The sequence below is a fragment of the Mytilus trossulus genome, chromosome 3 (genome assembly GCF_036588685.1).
Source record: "Mytilus trossulus isolate FHL-02 chromosome 3, PNRI_Mtr1.1.1.hap1, whole genome shotgun sequence".
Lineage (NCBI taxonomy): Eukaryota > Metazoa > Mollusca > Bivalvia > Mytilida > Mytilidae > Mytilus > Mytilus trossulus.
The window spans coordinates 71,848,827-71,865,926 of NC_086375.1; the positions used below are offsets into that span (position 1 = coordinate 71,848,827).

At 28.9% G+C, this 17,100-nt stretch overlaps 1 protein-coding gene across 2 annotated transcripts; it reads left to right on the top strand.

Annotated features, from left to right (window-relative positions):
- The first annotated feature begins 157 nt into the window (after positions 1-157).
- On the top strand, positions 158-15,024 carry LOC134712314 (uncharacterized). Of its 2 annotated transcripts, none has more exons than XM_063573743.1 (7): positions 158-247; positions 6,972-7,047; positions 8,210-8,307; positions 11,582-11,741; positions 12,353-12,515; positions 14,018-14,073; positions 14,791-15,024. In XM_063573743.1, the coding sequence occupies exons 1-7, from the start codon at positions 189-191 to the stop codon at positions 14,944-14,946; spliced, it is 768 nt and encodes a 255-aa protein (XP_063429813.1). In that variant the 5' UTR covers positions 158-188; the 3' UTR covers positions 14,947-15,024. The 2 variants fall into 2 exon arrangements, with proteins under 2 accessions (XP_063429813.1, XP_063429814.1); XM_063573744.1 differs by having other exon boundaries at positions 14,018-14,067; positions 14,791-15,020.
- The last annotated feature ends 2,076 nt before the right edge of the window (positions 15,025-17,100 follow it).

A 17,100-nucleotide genomic window follows, 5' to 3' on the forward strand; every position in this document is an offset into this window, starting at 1 on the left:
CGACATTCCATTTCATGAATACATAAAATGTATATTTTTCAGTATATAAATAATAGAAAAATAGAAGCTATATTTTAATAATTGTGTTGTAATGGTGAAAATAAAATTTCTAGCAAATAGTCTTTCTTTGTGTATTGAACACTTTATCGTCAATTTATTTACTTGTCCACAGCCAGCATCAGCAGATCATGGCACTATTGACAAAGAAAGATATAAAAGATGTCAGCGACCTAGTAACAAAGAAATTGTAATTAATGAAAATATAAACGGTTATGCACTTGGCAAACTTTGATGTAGTAGTAACTATTGAATGATGTGTCATTTGTTTATATTTTACATTTCATTATTTGGTATTTTTTTTCCCTCAGGCTCAAATTTTTGTGAAATGATATATGAGTTTGCAGTGGTATGACTTCCCAGTGGTACAAGTTAACTTTTTTAATATGAGTTAACATGGTACAAGTTTTCTTTGATACGAGTTAACTTGCTTCCAAAAGAGCAGTCTCACTAAATAGATCTAAATAGTGACTAGAAGAATAATTTAGTGACACTATTTTAAGAAGTGACAAGAAAAAAAATTTAGCTACAAGAGATGACAAAAAGACTATTTAGCGACAAGAAAACGAATTCAGTGTCAAGAAAGTTTTTTTTTATTTTTATCGTAATAAAGCATTACACGTTTATTCGGATTGCTACATTTAAATTTCATTTTTATTACAGCAAATATTACGTTTTCCCTGTCATATCACTGGCACTTGTCTCAGAAAAAAATATAACATTAACATGATTAAGGTATATAGGGAAAAAAATTCTGAGACAATATAACTTTTAGGTATATAGGATTTTTTTTTCTGAGACAAGTGCCTGTGTGTCATATGATATTATGATATTTATTCCTTGTGTTTTAGAACACGTACTATGTATATTTATCTTATAATGTCTTTTAAAATTTTCTTTGTGTGTTAAGATAGTTGTCAGCATTTCGATCTTATCATTTTAAAGTACATTTTTTGTGCAATTGCTAGAATCTGAAGTACATCTTGGTTTCTTTGCAGAAAGCAGTACTTAATTGTCTTCAACATGTTCATTATATCAAATAAAAACTCTCTATATATCATGTACATTAGACAATCCCTTTCTTCTCTACAAATGTTTAGCTTAAATTACTGCATCTATCAAGAGACATATATGTCTATTCTATCAATAATAATAAAAAAAAAAATCACTTTATTTCTGAAATTTTTTATAATATTTATTTGGAATAAGTAATTTTAATAAGATTTAATTTTCTTGCCACTAAATAGTCATCTTGACGCTTCTTGTCGCTAAATTATTATTCTTTTCTGTTCTTTTCGCTTCTTGTTGCTAATTAGTGAGACCCAAAATGAGAGATCTACATTTTATTGATACATGTTATAATGACCAAGGACCATTAATTGTCAATTACCAAGTACTGTCAATAAGCATTTTAAGTAATAACAATATTTGTAATAATGAAAACTATTACTAGCTTTTATATATCTTTATTCTCACAAACCAAATTACAAAGGTATAGAGATAATTATACATATTTCAAAATTACATAAATAAATAATGTACGAAAGTAGATAGAGGCATTCACAATTGTTCACCCAGAAAAATTCAATTTGTTATTGATCTCCTTAATAAGTTTACATAGTTCGTTCAGTTCTGAACATTTTTTTGAATTCATTAAGTCATAAAACTTCAATGTATTTGGACTATTTCTATAGTAAAATGCAATACATTGTTTTCTACAGTTATCAAAAGCTGAACAATTAAAAATGTAATGGTATTCATCACCAATGGCATCTGAATTACATAATACACATTTTCTGTTTTCTCTTTCTATTTTTTGCCATCTTCCAGTTTCTATTGGAAATCTCATGTTCAAAGTTCGAAATTTAAAAAATAAGGATATTTGCCTATCATCCAAAATATTAAAATATTTTTCAAACTCCAAAGTATCTTTAAATAAGCGATAATTTAATGCTTTTGGTGATTCCTGTAGGCTTGCTAGCCATTTTTGTTTGAATTGATCTATTAAATTCTGTTTGATGGTTACATGTAGCCATGTTTTATTTACAAAAAAGATATTGTCCCATACATATGACAAGCCACACGTGTCTAAAATTGACTTGGCTTGTTTTAACCATAAAATATTTGTACCATATTTGGCATTTGCTAAGTTATACAAAATAAAAGGCAATTTGTCAGGTTTTCTGGTTACCAACTTGAACCAATAATTTATCATTCGTAACTTAATTGAAATATCAAATGGATATCTTCCCAATTCACCATAAATCATAAAATCAGGAGTAGACTTTTTTACTCGAAGTAATATTTTACAAAATTTAATATGAACCCTCTCGATTATTGAATTATTTCCAAAACCCCAAACTTCACACCCATACAGAAGTATTGGTTTAACAATTTTATCAAATAGATCAAGTTGGCATTCAATTGACAGATTATGTATTCTACCTTTTCGAATAATATCGTACATAGCATGTGTTGCTTTTTCACATTGCTTTTTTTTAGCTCTTGAAAAATTTCCTGATCTAGACAGTAATACACCAAGATAAGTAAATTCACTCACAATATCTAGTATTATATTATTATACTTAAAAACAATATTTTGCGGTAGTCTACCTTGTGAAAAAATTACAATCTTACTTTTTTCCACATTTACTCTTAGTTTCCATAACTCACAATATTCATATAAGGAGTCCAGTTGTCTTTGTAAATCTATCTGAGATTCTGCCATTAAGACAGTATCGTCAGCATATAAAATGACAAACAATTTTAAATAAATATTTAACTCTATTTCTAACTCATCAGAGATAGTACACAAACCTTCTATATTATTATTCTGTAAAAACAATTCCAGATCGTTAAGATAAATGGAAAAAAGCAAAGGAGAGAGATTCTCTCCCTGTCTAACACCAATAGAACAAGGGAAAAATTCAGAAAAATCTGATCCAAAATGAATACGTGATTTGATATTATTGTACATGTTGACAATAACGTTATACATTTTTCCGTTAATCGAATGTTTAATAAGTTTTGACCAAAGACCAGACCGCCAAACAGTATCGAAAGCTTTCGCAAAGTCAACGAAAGCACAATATAGTTTCTTCTTTTTCCTCTTTAGCAACTCAAATAAGATGTGAATAACAAATATATTGTCTACTGTGGAATAACCTTTTCTGAAGCCAGCCTGGTTTTCATTTAATAATAAATAATCCTCTAAGAAAGAACTCAATCTAAGATTTAAAACAGATGTGAAAAGTTTTCCCAGGCAGCTGAGTATAGTAATTGGTCTATAATTTTGGGGATCAGATTGGTCACCCTTGTTTTTATAAAAAGGTATAATATTTCCCATAAGCCATATTTCAGGCAAAGTACCAGAATCAAAAATCATATTAAAAAGTTTCACATAAACGGGTATAAAAATGTGTGATGTGCTTTTAATAAATTCGTTGATTATTAAATCATCGCCACTAGCCTTTCCGTTTTTCAAGTCTCGTATACACTTAATAATCTCATCTGCGGTAATTTCTGAATTCAAAACTTCATTTACACCTTGAATGTCATTCGGCTCAGTTGTGACGTCATTTGTAATCTCGGCGTTATTTAAATTTTTGAAAAAATCAAACAATACATCTAATGCTATATTAGGTTTTTTTCTTTTCCCTCCCCTATTTAAAATTTTCCAATATTCCTTCGGATTTTTTGTCCTCAGGTTTTTCATATGTTTTTGAAATTTTTTTCTATATTCCCTCATCGATTTATCCATCTGGCGTTTATATTCCCGTTCTTTCTTTTTCATTTCTTCCCTTTTTACTTCTGATCTATTACTGTTATAATTTCTCTTTGCTCCCCTGTAAATCTTTCTCTTATTCCAACATTGCTTATCAAACCATGGTTTGTTCCCCCTTTTTTTCTCTGTACGATTTCCTAAGCTAGCATTATATGTACCTAGAACATTTTCTGCAGCATCCAATAATATGCTGTTAATTTTTTCGACTACTTCGTTAATTTTGCCTTGAGATAAATGGTTACTGTCAACTGATTCTAATTCGGCAACAAAATCTGAAATTTTATCCTTGTCGATAAATTCTACGAAATCTTTCTTTTTCTCAACATCCCATTTTTGTACCCGTTTAACTTCTCTTGCATTTTCCACGCTGTTCTCAGCAATATGCACATCTTCCTCAATACCATCTTCAAAATTTAAAGATAATATTAACGGAGAGTGAACATCTGAGAAAAGCTTGGAAAAGTCTTGAACATACATATTTACAACGAAACATAGAAAATCATGAGTACAAATAAAATAATCAACAACACTGGCCTGACGGCAAGTAAATTTGCCTTCTTTGTCACCATTTACTCTACCATTTAGTATAATTATATTATTGTTTTTACACATTTCTAACAACATGTTACCATAAGAGTTTTTACTTGTATCCATACTACATCTAACTTTAGACATATCATATAATTCTAGATTGTTTAAAATATCTACATTATCAGTATCAACAATATCATGCTGACTATGAACAATTTCAATATATTCTACATCTCGACTAGTTCTACTATTAAAATCACCATTTAAAAGTATATACTTGTACTCTACAGAAAATTTCAAAAATTCTTGTTCTAATTCATTAAAAGCATCAGGAACCTTGTATACAGAATTTTCTGGAGGGATATAAATATTTCCTATCATGACGTCTTGGTCAGTTTTAAGTAAATCGGAAGAAATTTTCCACCAGTATACTAAACTACTGAAATTTTCAACTGGCTTTACAAAATTTTCCAAGTGTGACTTATAGCCGAAAGCTATTCCTCCCGATTTAACCCTTGCTATATTTTTTCTATTTTTCAGATGAAAAGTAAATCCTGGAATATCTATCTTATCTAGATCATCTGTTTTAGTTTCAACAAGAGAAATAAAATCAAATTTCTGAACCATATCTATAAATTCTGGATAATGCATACGTTTAATAACACCACAACAATTTAAAGTTAACATATTAATTTTACAGTTACTCGTTCTAGTTAAACATTGTTCACTGTCGGGTAAATTTGTCATACCATTACACTTGTTCTTTTCTGGGGGTCCCTATGGGTGATCTGTTGAATTTCGCGATTCCCTTCGTCGTCTCTTACGTGACTGATAGTCTTCAGGGGTATTTAATAATTCTCTCCGGTTGTTAGGCGATGGAGAAGCTTCAGACAAACAGGTTATTAGGGATAATTCTCATAGATTGGTATCAAATTACAGTGATAAAAGATCAAATTTTGCATATAATAATAATCGCTGTCATGGTGCAAATAAACATTTAAATAACAACATAATTTATTTAAAGATCAACTGAGAATTTAATAGAAAGATACATTGTAATGGCCTCCAAAAATCCTTTTGGAAGTAAGTCTTGTGTTTTTTAAATTTTAATTTCATTGTATAATTCATTGTTTCAGAATGTTATGAAGATATTGCGCAAAACTATTACACATTGAAGACTCAATGATTGCCTAATCGGATATTTCTGCTCTTATGTCAGGTTGTTGTCTCTTTTTGAACATACATGTACATGTGTTCCCCATTTCCATTCTCAATTTTATTTGAGATGCACTTTAGTGTAGTCAACAGGGTCATGGCAGTCTTACTAATTTTTTTATCATTGGTAGAAACTCTTTGTGTTCTACTAAACTTTTAGCTTGTGACATAGTCATTAACATTGCTGATCACCTACTGCCTTCTCCCATTTTGTTTATGGAGATAATATGGAGCTCTTTAAGGTAGATCATTGGTATACAATTACGTTAGATGTACATGATGTATGTTTCATTATAATACTTTATTCTGATTGGCTAAAAGAGGGACGAAAAATACCAAAGGGACAGTCAAACTCATAAATCTAAAACAAACTGACAACGCCATGGCTTAAAATGAAAAAGACAAAAAGAAAAACAATAGTACACATGACACAACATAGAAAACTAAAGAATAAACAACACGAACCCAACCAAAAACTAGGGGTGATCTCAGGTGCTCCAGAAGGATAAGCAGATCCTGCTCCACATGTGGCACCCGTAGTGTTGCTTTTGTGATTACTGCACATCACATGTTATTCCTTAACCAATTGTATCACTCAATAAAACTTAACATTCATGATAACATGTGGTCCAACAATAGAATGCACAGGTGAATCACATAAAAAAATAAAAAAATTGTGTTTTCATGATCATAGTAAAAAATGTAATTATAAGTATTGAATGCTCCTTTTTGTAACTTCATAGGGGTGTAAAAGCGTTGACCGTGCACACATTTTTAATGTACTTTGGTTAACACTTTTACACCCAAATGAAGTTACAAAAAGAAGCATTCAATTCTTAAATATGTCATATATGCTAAATTAAGGATTTTACTATGCTTTTTTTTTTAAATTTAATAAAAAGTATGAGCCATCATGCTATTGTTCTAGAAATGGGTTGTTCAAAATTGCCCAAATTTGCTTAGATTGTTCATAGAAAAATGCATTGTTGTGCATAAAAGGAAATCAATGAAACAGAATTGTTTTACTAATATAGTTATCTCCCCTTAAATGACTAAATTGAAAAAATTATTCTAAAAACACAGATATCTGGTATATGTTAAAACAAGTTATCTTTATATAAGTAAACTGTCTAATCAACTATTTGCAAATCTGTCTCCAAATTTGCAGATTTTAGCAAAAAACTAGAATGGAGAGTTGTCTCATTGGCACTCACACCACATCTTCCTATATCTATATAGAAGAATGTTTACTGCTGTTGTAGAATTCAAGATGGCGGTATACCATGAATCTACCTTAACAATGTTTTAAAACTTTAATAAGAAATTTTTATATCTGATAAGAAGTACAGTCAAAACACAGATTTTTTTAATTTTTCTTCTTCAGAGAATTATATGCAAATCGTGAGAAGAGAGAGAATGGATTTGACCCAGATGGATCTGTTCGAACAACACATAAAATGGTTAGTACAAACAACACATGAAATGGTTAGTATAGACAACACATAAAATGGTTAGTACAAACAACACATAAATGGTTAGTACAAACAGCACATAAATGGTTAGTACGAACAATACATAAAATGGTTATAAAAGGAACACATAAAATGGTTAGTACAAACAACACATGAAATGGTTAGTATAGACAACACATAAAATGGTTAGTACAAACAACACATAAAATGGTTAGTACAAACAACACATGAAATGGTTAGTATAGACAACACATAAAATGGTTAGTACAAACAACACATGAAATGGTTAGTACAAACAACACATAAAATGTTTAGTATAAATAACACATAAAATGGTTAGTACAAACAGCACAAAAAATGGTTAGTATAAACAACACATAAAATGGTTAGTATAAACAACACATAAAATGGTAAGTATAAACAACACATAAAATGATTAGTATAAACAACACATAAAATGGTTGGTAAAAAAAACTGGCTTATTCCTAACATAGTAGATTATGGACCTTGAAATCTATAATATTGTTCATCATTTTCATGATTTTAGTGGAAAATTATAATAATAACATAACTCACAAATTCATATAACTGATTCAAAATAAGAAGATGTTGTATGATTGCCAACTCATTATGTTAGTTGATAGTGGGAAATTTTAAATAACATTACTAAAAAAATCATAACTGATAAAAAAATAAGAAGGTGAGGTATGATTGCCAGCTCTCCACCAGGGACCACATTACATAGAAGTGACCATATATAGATCATCATACATCCTTCAACATTGATGAGATAATCCCATACTTCATAAAAGACTGGTAATTAATTTCTGAAGTTGTTAGTTTAAATTCTTTGAAAACAGCCATCTTCCTCATATCAACATACATTTGTACACATACAATGGTGTCACCTAATAAATTTTCCAAATTACTACAATTAAGAAAAGGGAAATGCACAATAGGAAAAGAAACTATTTATCTGTTTATCTTTGATTTTGCTATTTAGACCACAATGGAAATTCTTCTTGATAAAGAGGGCATAACTGTAGACATTGGTTTACTGAAGTCTAGTTTCATTATTATAGTGTTGTATAATTTATTGCCTTCTCTTATTGAACTTACAGATAAGATGGAGCTTTATTTTCTTTTTCAGTATAGATATGATTTTATGTATAGAGTACTAGATTATGATGTTTGGGACAGAGATAGTCCAAGATATCCTAAAAAGAAAAAGAACAAAAGTAAAGGGAAGTAAGTATTTTTATAGAAATCACTACCTAGAACTGAACAACCCTAATATCTTGATTTCAGCTTGTGTGCAGCATCCAGAATGAAAACAAATCAAATATTTGGCATTTCAAAAGGAAAGGCTGAAATTGTTCATTAAACACTTTAAAAAAAAAAGGATACTCTGTTCATTGTATCAATTAGATATTTTAACCAACTATACTTACGTAAAGCCTACATTGATAATATCAGGTCATACTTGATACCATTTAGTAAAATACTTTGGGGATATTTATACATTCTTATTAAATTTTACCTTGTGTGAAATCTTTTTCAATGTCATAAACATATATAAATTTCTGAAGAGTTTAATAAATATCAGCATGCTATAGATATGGACCATAATTTGCTATTGGGCTCCTTTTCCTATAACTATAGAAAAGTGATAAAATGTGAATTACTGTAGGAAAAGTTGTAACTACATTTAAAGATGCCATTATTTTTATCAACATACAAGTGTATGCTACTCTTCCCTAGAAAAAAAATTGAAATAAAGATATTTCAAAGATTCTACAACCGTATTTTTGTGTTGTTTCTCGCATTACTTTTTGCTTCCGAAGAGCATAACGCTGACTGATTTATAGATAATCGTCACCGGCAAATTCGTAACTTTTGCTTTCAAATAACAATGAACATCTTTGTAATAATTAAGTAAGAAAATGACATTATCGTTATGCGTTACATTTCACACGAAACAGAAGTCCAGTTATTTATTAAAATTGTTTTTGTCCTTAAGTTCTAATTATTTCCGTTCATACGGGAAACATGTGACTAACATGTGATCACGCCCTTACAGCCGGACATACGATATACTGATTCTAAACATTGTTTTTGTTTCCAACGGGATGTTAGCAAACATAATCTGTAGACTTGTTTCGACTTGTTTTAAAAAGGAAAATACAATTTTCAAAGAGATTGCGCCGAGGGTCTATTATTTTTCCTATGTGCATAATGTTACATACGATCTTGGTTGAAAATAAATGCCCAATGACTTGACAAAATCGATTTCAGATTTGACCGACGTTTAAACACACTACGTTTCCCAATAACGATGTAAGGGGTCCTTGGAAAATTCAATCGAAATTACGTCTCTTATCATGGTGCTAATGTTCGTTGGATTGATTTTGCTTCAGCAGTAAATATTACTGGATATTTTAGGTGAATAAAGATAATTAAATGAAAAATGCATGTTAATATACCGTTACACTTGGAATGCACAAAGTTGGTAACTTTGTCACAATTTTTAATTATTTTTTTTTATTCATGTTCTGCAAACACTTTTCAGAAACGTTATAAACTTGTCAAAGGAAAAGTAAACTTTTACCAGGCATGACTTGAAAGGAAGTACTTTATTGATTTTAGCCCACTAAAGTAGGTTAAAATGTGGAAACCATGTAGATGGTGTACAGGTCACAAATATCACATGGTGCCTATTTTAAAGATTTTAATTCCAAGTTAAAAGTTTTTTTCTTTACTGGATTTAAAGAATTTTACATTGCCAATGATTTGGAATAAATTTTATATAACTGGAATTTCAAAACCAAATAAAAATATATTTTTTTGGCCAAAACATCAAGATACAACGATTATGGTATCCTGTATCAATGAAGAAAATATGGAAAATTCTGAATAAATTGTACTAATTGTTTTCAAAACATACACATGTTTAGGAGTTTTATAATACTGTTACATTTAAGATGGATTTTAAGAAAAAGTATACTGTTCAGATTATTTTAAGCAGATTTTGCAATAAAATAAAACTAAAAAAATGCTTTCGGTTTCTTATGGTTTCCTGTCACGTTTAAAAAAAACTTTAATATAACATTGAAAATAGATTTTAAATATTAACATGAAGCAAGTAACACTAGTAATGGTGTTTATTTATGCCTTTTGAATTATATTGTGCAAAATAAAGAAAATAAAGATTGGTTTCCTGTTTGGTTTCCTGTCACGTAAACGGTGAATCAAAATGTATTAATTTTTTCTTGAAAAACTCAATTGTTCCATTCATACTATTCTAACACCAACACAACCCACAAAATAAAAGTTAAAATTTTAGAACTTATAAAAAAGGATACAAAAAGAAACCAAAGGCCGAATACCAAATTATGGTCCATATATGGAAATAACAAAAATAATCACTGCTATTTGCTAAATGTGTTGGTTTTTTTTTATTTGTATATACAAAAACAACATTTGAGACTGTGAAAGGTAACATCTGTATATCAGATTTTATTAGTATGTACATGTGTAAGCATTTATGCTTTCATTTTTAGCGATCAATAGAAAGTCAACTCTGAGGTTTGAATCCTGTTGAGGCAATATGAATGTATGAGTTTGGCTAAGATTTTTATTAAAAAGGATTATCTGTTTTCCTGCCAAAGTTTTGTTGGAGGATACACTGGTATACTTAACCCCTAAAAACTGTTCATAATCATATATCCAAAGGAGTAGGTCTGGTAAGGACTGATTTTGGCCTCAAATTTCAGTTTCATCTGACGAAATATTTTGACCACTTTTTAAACACTTAAGTGTCTATTTCATATGATTCAATTAATTCATGTTAACTTATTTAGTCATTAAAAACGATCGGATTCAAGCTCAAATATGAATAATCTACCAAATATGCGAAAAAATGTCACTTTTCAGATGGTTTTTGTCAAAAACGAAAGTGGCCGCATCTGTGCTCATCCTCAATCTTTATATATGTTATGTATTATCATCAAATACAACTTCCATTTCAATATTTTGGATGAACACGAATGCGGCCACTTTCGTTTCACACGGAAACCATCTAAAATTTAAATAAAATGCTGGAATTGTTAAGATTTCAGTAATTTAGCATGACTTAATGGTGCTAGTACCCAATATATGTGCATTGTATTGTCAAAAACAGCCCATATTTATGTAGCAGAACCATTCTACTATCCAATAATTAGCCAAAAGTTTACATTTTAACAATTTTGTAAAACTGCTATATTTTGGGGCCAAAAAGGGGTCTTACTGGACCTACTCCTTTGGTGAAAGCTGCTTATAAAGACCACAAACAAGCATCAAATTGACAATGGAAATGTGTAATGTGTTAAAGAGACAACAACCCTACCATAGAGAAAACAACAGCCAATAGCCACCAACGGGTTATACATGTATAACACATTAAACAAAATAAGAATAATTCATGGTTCATGGCATGCAAACAATATTTATTTTCCTATAACTTTTTTGTGTTGAATTTTAGTTCTGTTGAAGAAGAAAACAATGAAAAGGGTGAACATGGTGAAGGAAGCCAAAATGAGGATAAATCAAAATGTATCAATCCTAAAATTCTTCATACAAGCAGACGTATGGTGCTATACAAAGAAGTGGATAGACTTGCTACCAATGCTACTAAAGTATTTGTAAGTATTTAATACTTTCTTACATCATATATAGCCATTTAGAACAATCAACTGCTATCAATGCTACTAAAATATTTGTAAGTATTTAAATACTTTCTTACACCATAGCCATGTAGAGTAATCAATTTGTTGTCAGTTCAAGGTCAAGTAGTAAATAGACTATGTCATAAACTTAGTGAAATTTTGCATACTGGTACAACTCTGTAAATTCGAACAGAAAATCTGAAAAATAATTCCTTTAACTACAAAACTAAATTTATGGAATTAAATTCATCATTTGAAAAGTATCAAAACTTTTAATAATATCTACAAATAAGTCAACTTAGCAGAAACAGTCAAATGATTCCTTGTATGAGTTTGAAATACCATAGCATCAAATAATGATTTTAGCTCTTTTAGAATTTTTTTTAGGAATCTAAAGTTGATGAAGATTATCTTTAAATAGTAAAAAAATTAAATTGACTCCTATATAAATTGGTTTCACTTTTTTGTCTTCAAACTCTAACAGAAATTCACTCTTTGTTTTACCAATTTTGTTTTATGCAGAGAAAGGATAAAATCTCTGAAGTAAGGTTTTTGATAATGTTGTTTAATGTTGATATACATTTTAGGAAACTCTTCCAATAGATAAACTACAGGTTATACACAGATACAGACCTAGTTACCATGGTAAAATAGATGACATACCAGAAACTGGGAAAGTGCAAAATTATACACGTCATGTTGGTGCTGTTCTTAAGTCTCAGGATTATGTAAATTATTATATTAAAGAAGGTAAAAATGATAAATATAAAAAAAAGAAAAATGTATAGTCTAGACCATATACTGGAAAATAAATATAAACTTTTTCAATATCACAGCATAAACTTTTGTCAAATTGTTCCAAAAATTTGGAGGAATAAAACAAAACATCAGTTGTTTAAAAAGAATTACAGATCTAAAGTTAAACATGACTGATATTCACAAATTCCTCATTTCAAATCTTTGGTTGTTTTGAGGTCGGTTCAAACACATTTTTCTATGATTCAGTATGAATGCAAAATAAAAAATGTGGAATTATTTACAACATTGTAAATATGTATACCTCTCCAAAAATCAGATGGATACTTTTTTCTGCTTTCATAAATAAACCTACGCGTAGTGGTAAATTTTTTAAAAAAATAGGTGCTATTTGGGTACAGTTACAGTTTTGTACAATAATCAACAGCTACAGTAATAGATGGATCTCCTCTGATAATAATTATTAAGAGGTCAACAATATAACAAAATATTGAATTGTACAAGAAGGTTTTTTTCTTGTTTATTGCGAAGCCTATGATAGTTTTCCATAGATTCACCTGCAAGTTACCTGTCGATTTAAACTTTTGTGAGTTCTATTGTCCCATCTAACAAATACAACAGGTATTGTTCTCTGTGTAGTTTATTCAATGGGACCTTTAAATTTCTTCTAGGAGAAATATATCACTCATTGATTAATTTACCTGAACAAAAAATTGAACTGTCAATGATGAAAAAATACTTATACCAATACTAAGTAAGGACTCACAAAGCTGCATGTGGTGTTGTATTTATTCAATACAAATAACTCGTTTTTAATGTGTTCAACATTAATACTGATTCAAAAATTAAAAGTTGATTTCTGATCAAATATTCAATATTTTTGAGTGTTTTATAAATAAAAATTTGAGTATCATTATTTTTAAATTTATAAGGTCTTCATAAACATAAGTCTATAAATGAACAACAACAAAAACATGCAACTTCATTGGAAAATACTAAAAAATGTGTCTGAAATAAACTTTGTATTATTAAACCAGATTTTATATTGAACAAATTGAAAATATATTAATGATATATTAAATAAATACAATATTGCATACAGTTTATGTGAGTTTATAGAAGTATTTCAATATAAAAGAAGATAAATTTTTGGTCAGGTAAATTAATCAATGAGTGATATATTTCTTCTAGAAGAAATTTAAAGGTCCCATTGAATAAACTACACAGAGAACAATACCTGTTGTATTTGTTAGATGGGACAATAGAACTTACAAAAGTTTAAATGGAAAGGTAACTTGCAGGTGAATCTATGGAAAACTATCATAGGCTTCGCAATAACAAAACCACATCTCATACCCTCTCTCTAAACAAATTTATAAAAATTATAAAAAAATATCAATAGTATAGAATTTACATATCAGCTGAAAAGGAAGTATGCTTAATTTTGAACTATGTGTATAAGAAAAGAAAAGAAAAACATTTTTTTGTAATTGCAGGTCTCCAGACAGGTGATGCTTCAAAATCAAAAAGATTACAAGAAATTCCAGTAAGAGTAAAATATTTGTTTACTTTAATACTTAAATGTACAGTTTGTATGTATACTAAGGAATTTTCTAAGCATAGCTAGTTCAAACTTTGAAATTGTAATTAAAAGAAATAGATCTTTGCATTCAATCTTGGTTTTTTTCTACCATCATTGAATTTGTTTGTATCTTGAGTATTTGAATAGAAAATATGTCATAAACCTTTAGATTTTATAAATTTTACAATACTTTAGTTTAAGTACAGCTTATTTGAAAATAATAAAAAAAAAGTATCGGTCACCAATGAGTAAAAAAAGACTATTTCAATTTTAATGCCAAAAAATGGCATTTTGCACCAAAGGGAGATAATTTGGATTTTTTCAATGATATATACATTTTAAAAGTTCATTGGGGCCAAAACGGATTGGTTTGTTTGAATGATTTTTGTATCATATGATAAAGTAACAACTAATAAAGTAGTAAATAAAATTTGTAATGAAAGAAAAAATGTTAATTTTTTTTTTCAGAAATTTTTATACCCGCGACCCTCCTTAAAAGCCGGATTGTTATGGTTTTACCCCTAATCTTAACTCTTGAAGTGTGAGTCAGTTGCAATGCTTTCTTTTATGTAAAATATATATGTATTGGAACAAAAATAAAATAATTGAATTTTTATTAATTCTAAAGGTTTCTGATTTTGATACTATATTAGTTCCTGATCTTGCTAATTGGTATTTAAATTTTAGAAAGAGAAGAAAGATGCAGACAACGAAGACAAAAAAGACAGCAGTGATAATGTTGATGAGGATAAAAAGACAAATAAAGACAAGAAACGGGATAGGCCAAAGAAGGAATTAGAACCCATAATAAAAGTAAAAGTAACAGAAAAAAAGAAAGATTAATTGGGGCATAAAAGGTTGAACTTTTGCAATTATTTATCGTCTGTGATAACTAATTTTTTAATGCAAACATACCACAGTTTCTGCTCAGTAGTCTATTGCACATCTTTATAAGTATATAACTTGGATAAAAAGATGAGACATAATATTGTACACTATTTCAATGTCACAGTTGACATATTTTTCGACAGCATTTAAAACATGAGCATTTTATAAATTTATTACAAATCTGATAAGATCACACTGTACTTTAAGGATAATTATTTCTGTTCTGACATAGATTTATTTAGGAAAACATGTCAACCAGCAAAATTTGCTGTTTTCTTTAGTTTTGTTAAGAATTTACCAACAGTTACAGTAATTAACAGTTTTTTCTATCAATTTCTATACCAGGGTAAATATGTTTTCTGATTTGTAATAATGTCAAGAGACTTGTTAAAATTGAAAATTTCTTTCGTTTTATCTCTACATTTATCATTAATCTTGTGGATATTACCAAATGGGGATGCTTGTAAAAAGGTAACTTATAAAAGTACTTGATTTAGAATCATCCCTCTTCTTCCAAAATGAGATCTTTACTGCTTTGTGTTTGTGTCCAGAATTATGGAATTTGGTATAGCCTCAAGTTTGTTGGAAAAAATGTAACATCTGCACAAAATATTGTATAAAATTGAAACGTTTTGCAAGTAACTTCAGTAAGGCTAAAATTTCGTTTCAATAGATATATGTTTTTAAATTTCAAATTCAAATTATTTTATAATTAACATTTATAGTTAATCAAAGAAATATACATCATTTTATATAATTGTATTTGTATATACATGTTATATATATGGTTGTTTATATGTAAACGTTACTATTTTACATTAGCTATAAAGTTTTAGCAATGAACAAAGACTAAAGTCTTGGTTGTGATTTTTGTGATATTACAGAGTTTTTAGGACCTTTATAATATAAATAACTTTTTGACATTGTGTTGTCTGATTGAACAGATGCTTTAAGAATATTCTTGCTCTTTTTATTACTGTTTATAGAATATAAGTAATACATTATTGTCTCGCCTGTGATTGTGACAAAAGTTGTGTATTGAAAGAGATCCTACATTGTCTCCCCAGTGCCCTCAATATGAGAAGTTAATTAATAATTGATTGATTCATATTTATATAAGAGTTATATATTTTCATTGACATTTACATACATTGTTTATTTATTTTGATAAAACTCTAGGCCTACACATGATATATAAAACTAACTTTTGTGGTATGTAAAGAGTTTCTATAAAAATTATGGATATTTGATGCCCTTATATATATAAATATATATATATACAACTCGTCTAAACATCAACCCAACAATGTTAGACCTGTAAATTTGCTTTCGTGACACCAAATCTCCTGCACTGTAGCGATTTGGTGTCACGATATCGCAGTAGCGTGGGTTTGAATCCCGGCGAGGGAAGAACAAAAAATTTGCAAAAGCTTTACAGGTCTAACATTGTTGGGTTGATGTTTAGACGAGTTGTATATACATAATGTACCCAGCCATGTATCACCATCACTGCTGGTGATCCGATGGATAAATCTGTTTTAGAGTTGTCACTGGCTCAGACGTACTTATAAATATATATATATATGACAGCTAATCTTTGTTTTAAGTTGTAAAGTTACATGCTATGAATTGTTAAAAGTAATTTATTACAGTCTATTTGTTACATATGTTTGCTTGTTAAGTTTTTGTTTTTAATATGTTTTATTTGAGTCAAATTAAGCTTTAGAATAAGAAAACAATAAGACTAAGAAATAAACAAACTTAAATGAGGTGGTACAAACTTAATGTTTTTATTTGTGTGTAATTTTTGTGGGGTTTAAGCAGATGAACATCAGAATATGATTTATTTAAGGAATGACTGTAATATTTTTTCTGTCTATGAAGAAATAACATGAAAAATGTGATGCACACTGAATAATGTGTGTAGAGGGTTATTTAACAGTGTGCACCACATTTGTTATGTTATTTCGAATAGACAGAAAAAAACATTACAGTCATTACAGATTGTTTTGGGGTTTGATATAAATCAATTTTTTTTGGAATGACTCATTCCTCTTTGATAAATGTTATTGCTTAACAATTTAATATTTACTTTTTAATATAAAGTTA

Bases quoted from the DNA above. Each gene is read 5' to 3' on its own strand.
- LOC134712314 (XM_063573743.1), top strand. From the start codon at position 189: ATGGCACTATTGACAAAGAAAGATATAAAAGATGTCAGCGACCTAGTA. The intron at 8,308-11,581 runs GTAAGTATTTTT...GTTGAATTTTAG, and splicing joins AAGAACAAAAGTAAAGGGAA to TTCTGTTGAAGAAGAAAACA. The intron at 14,074-14,790 runs GTAAAATATTTG...TTTAAATTTTAG, and splicing joins TACAAGAAATTCCAGTAAGA to AAAGAGAAGAAAGATGCAGA.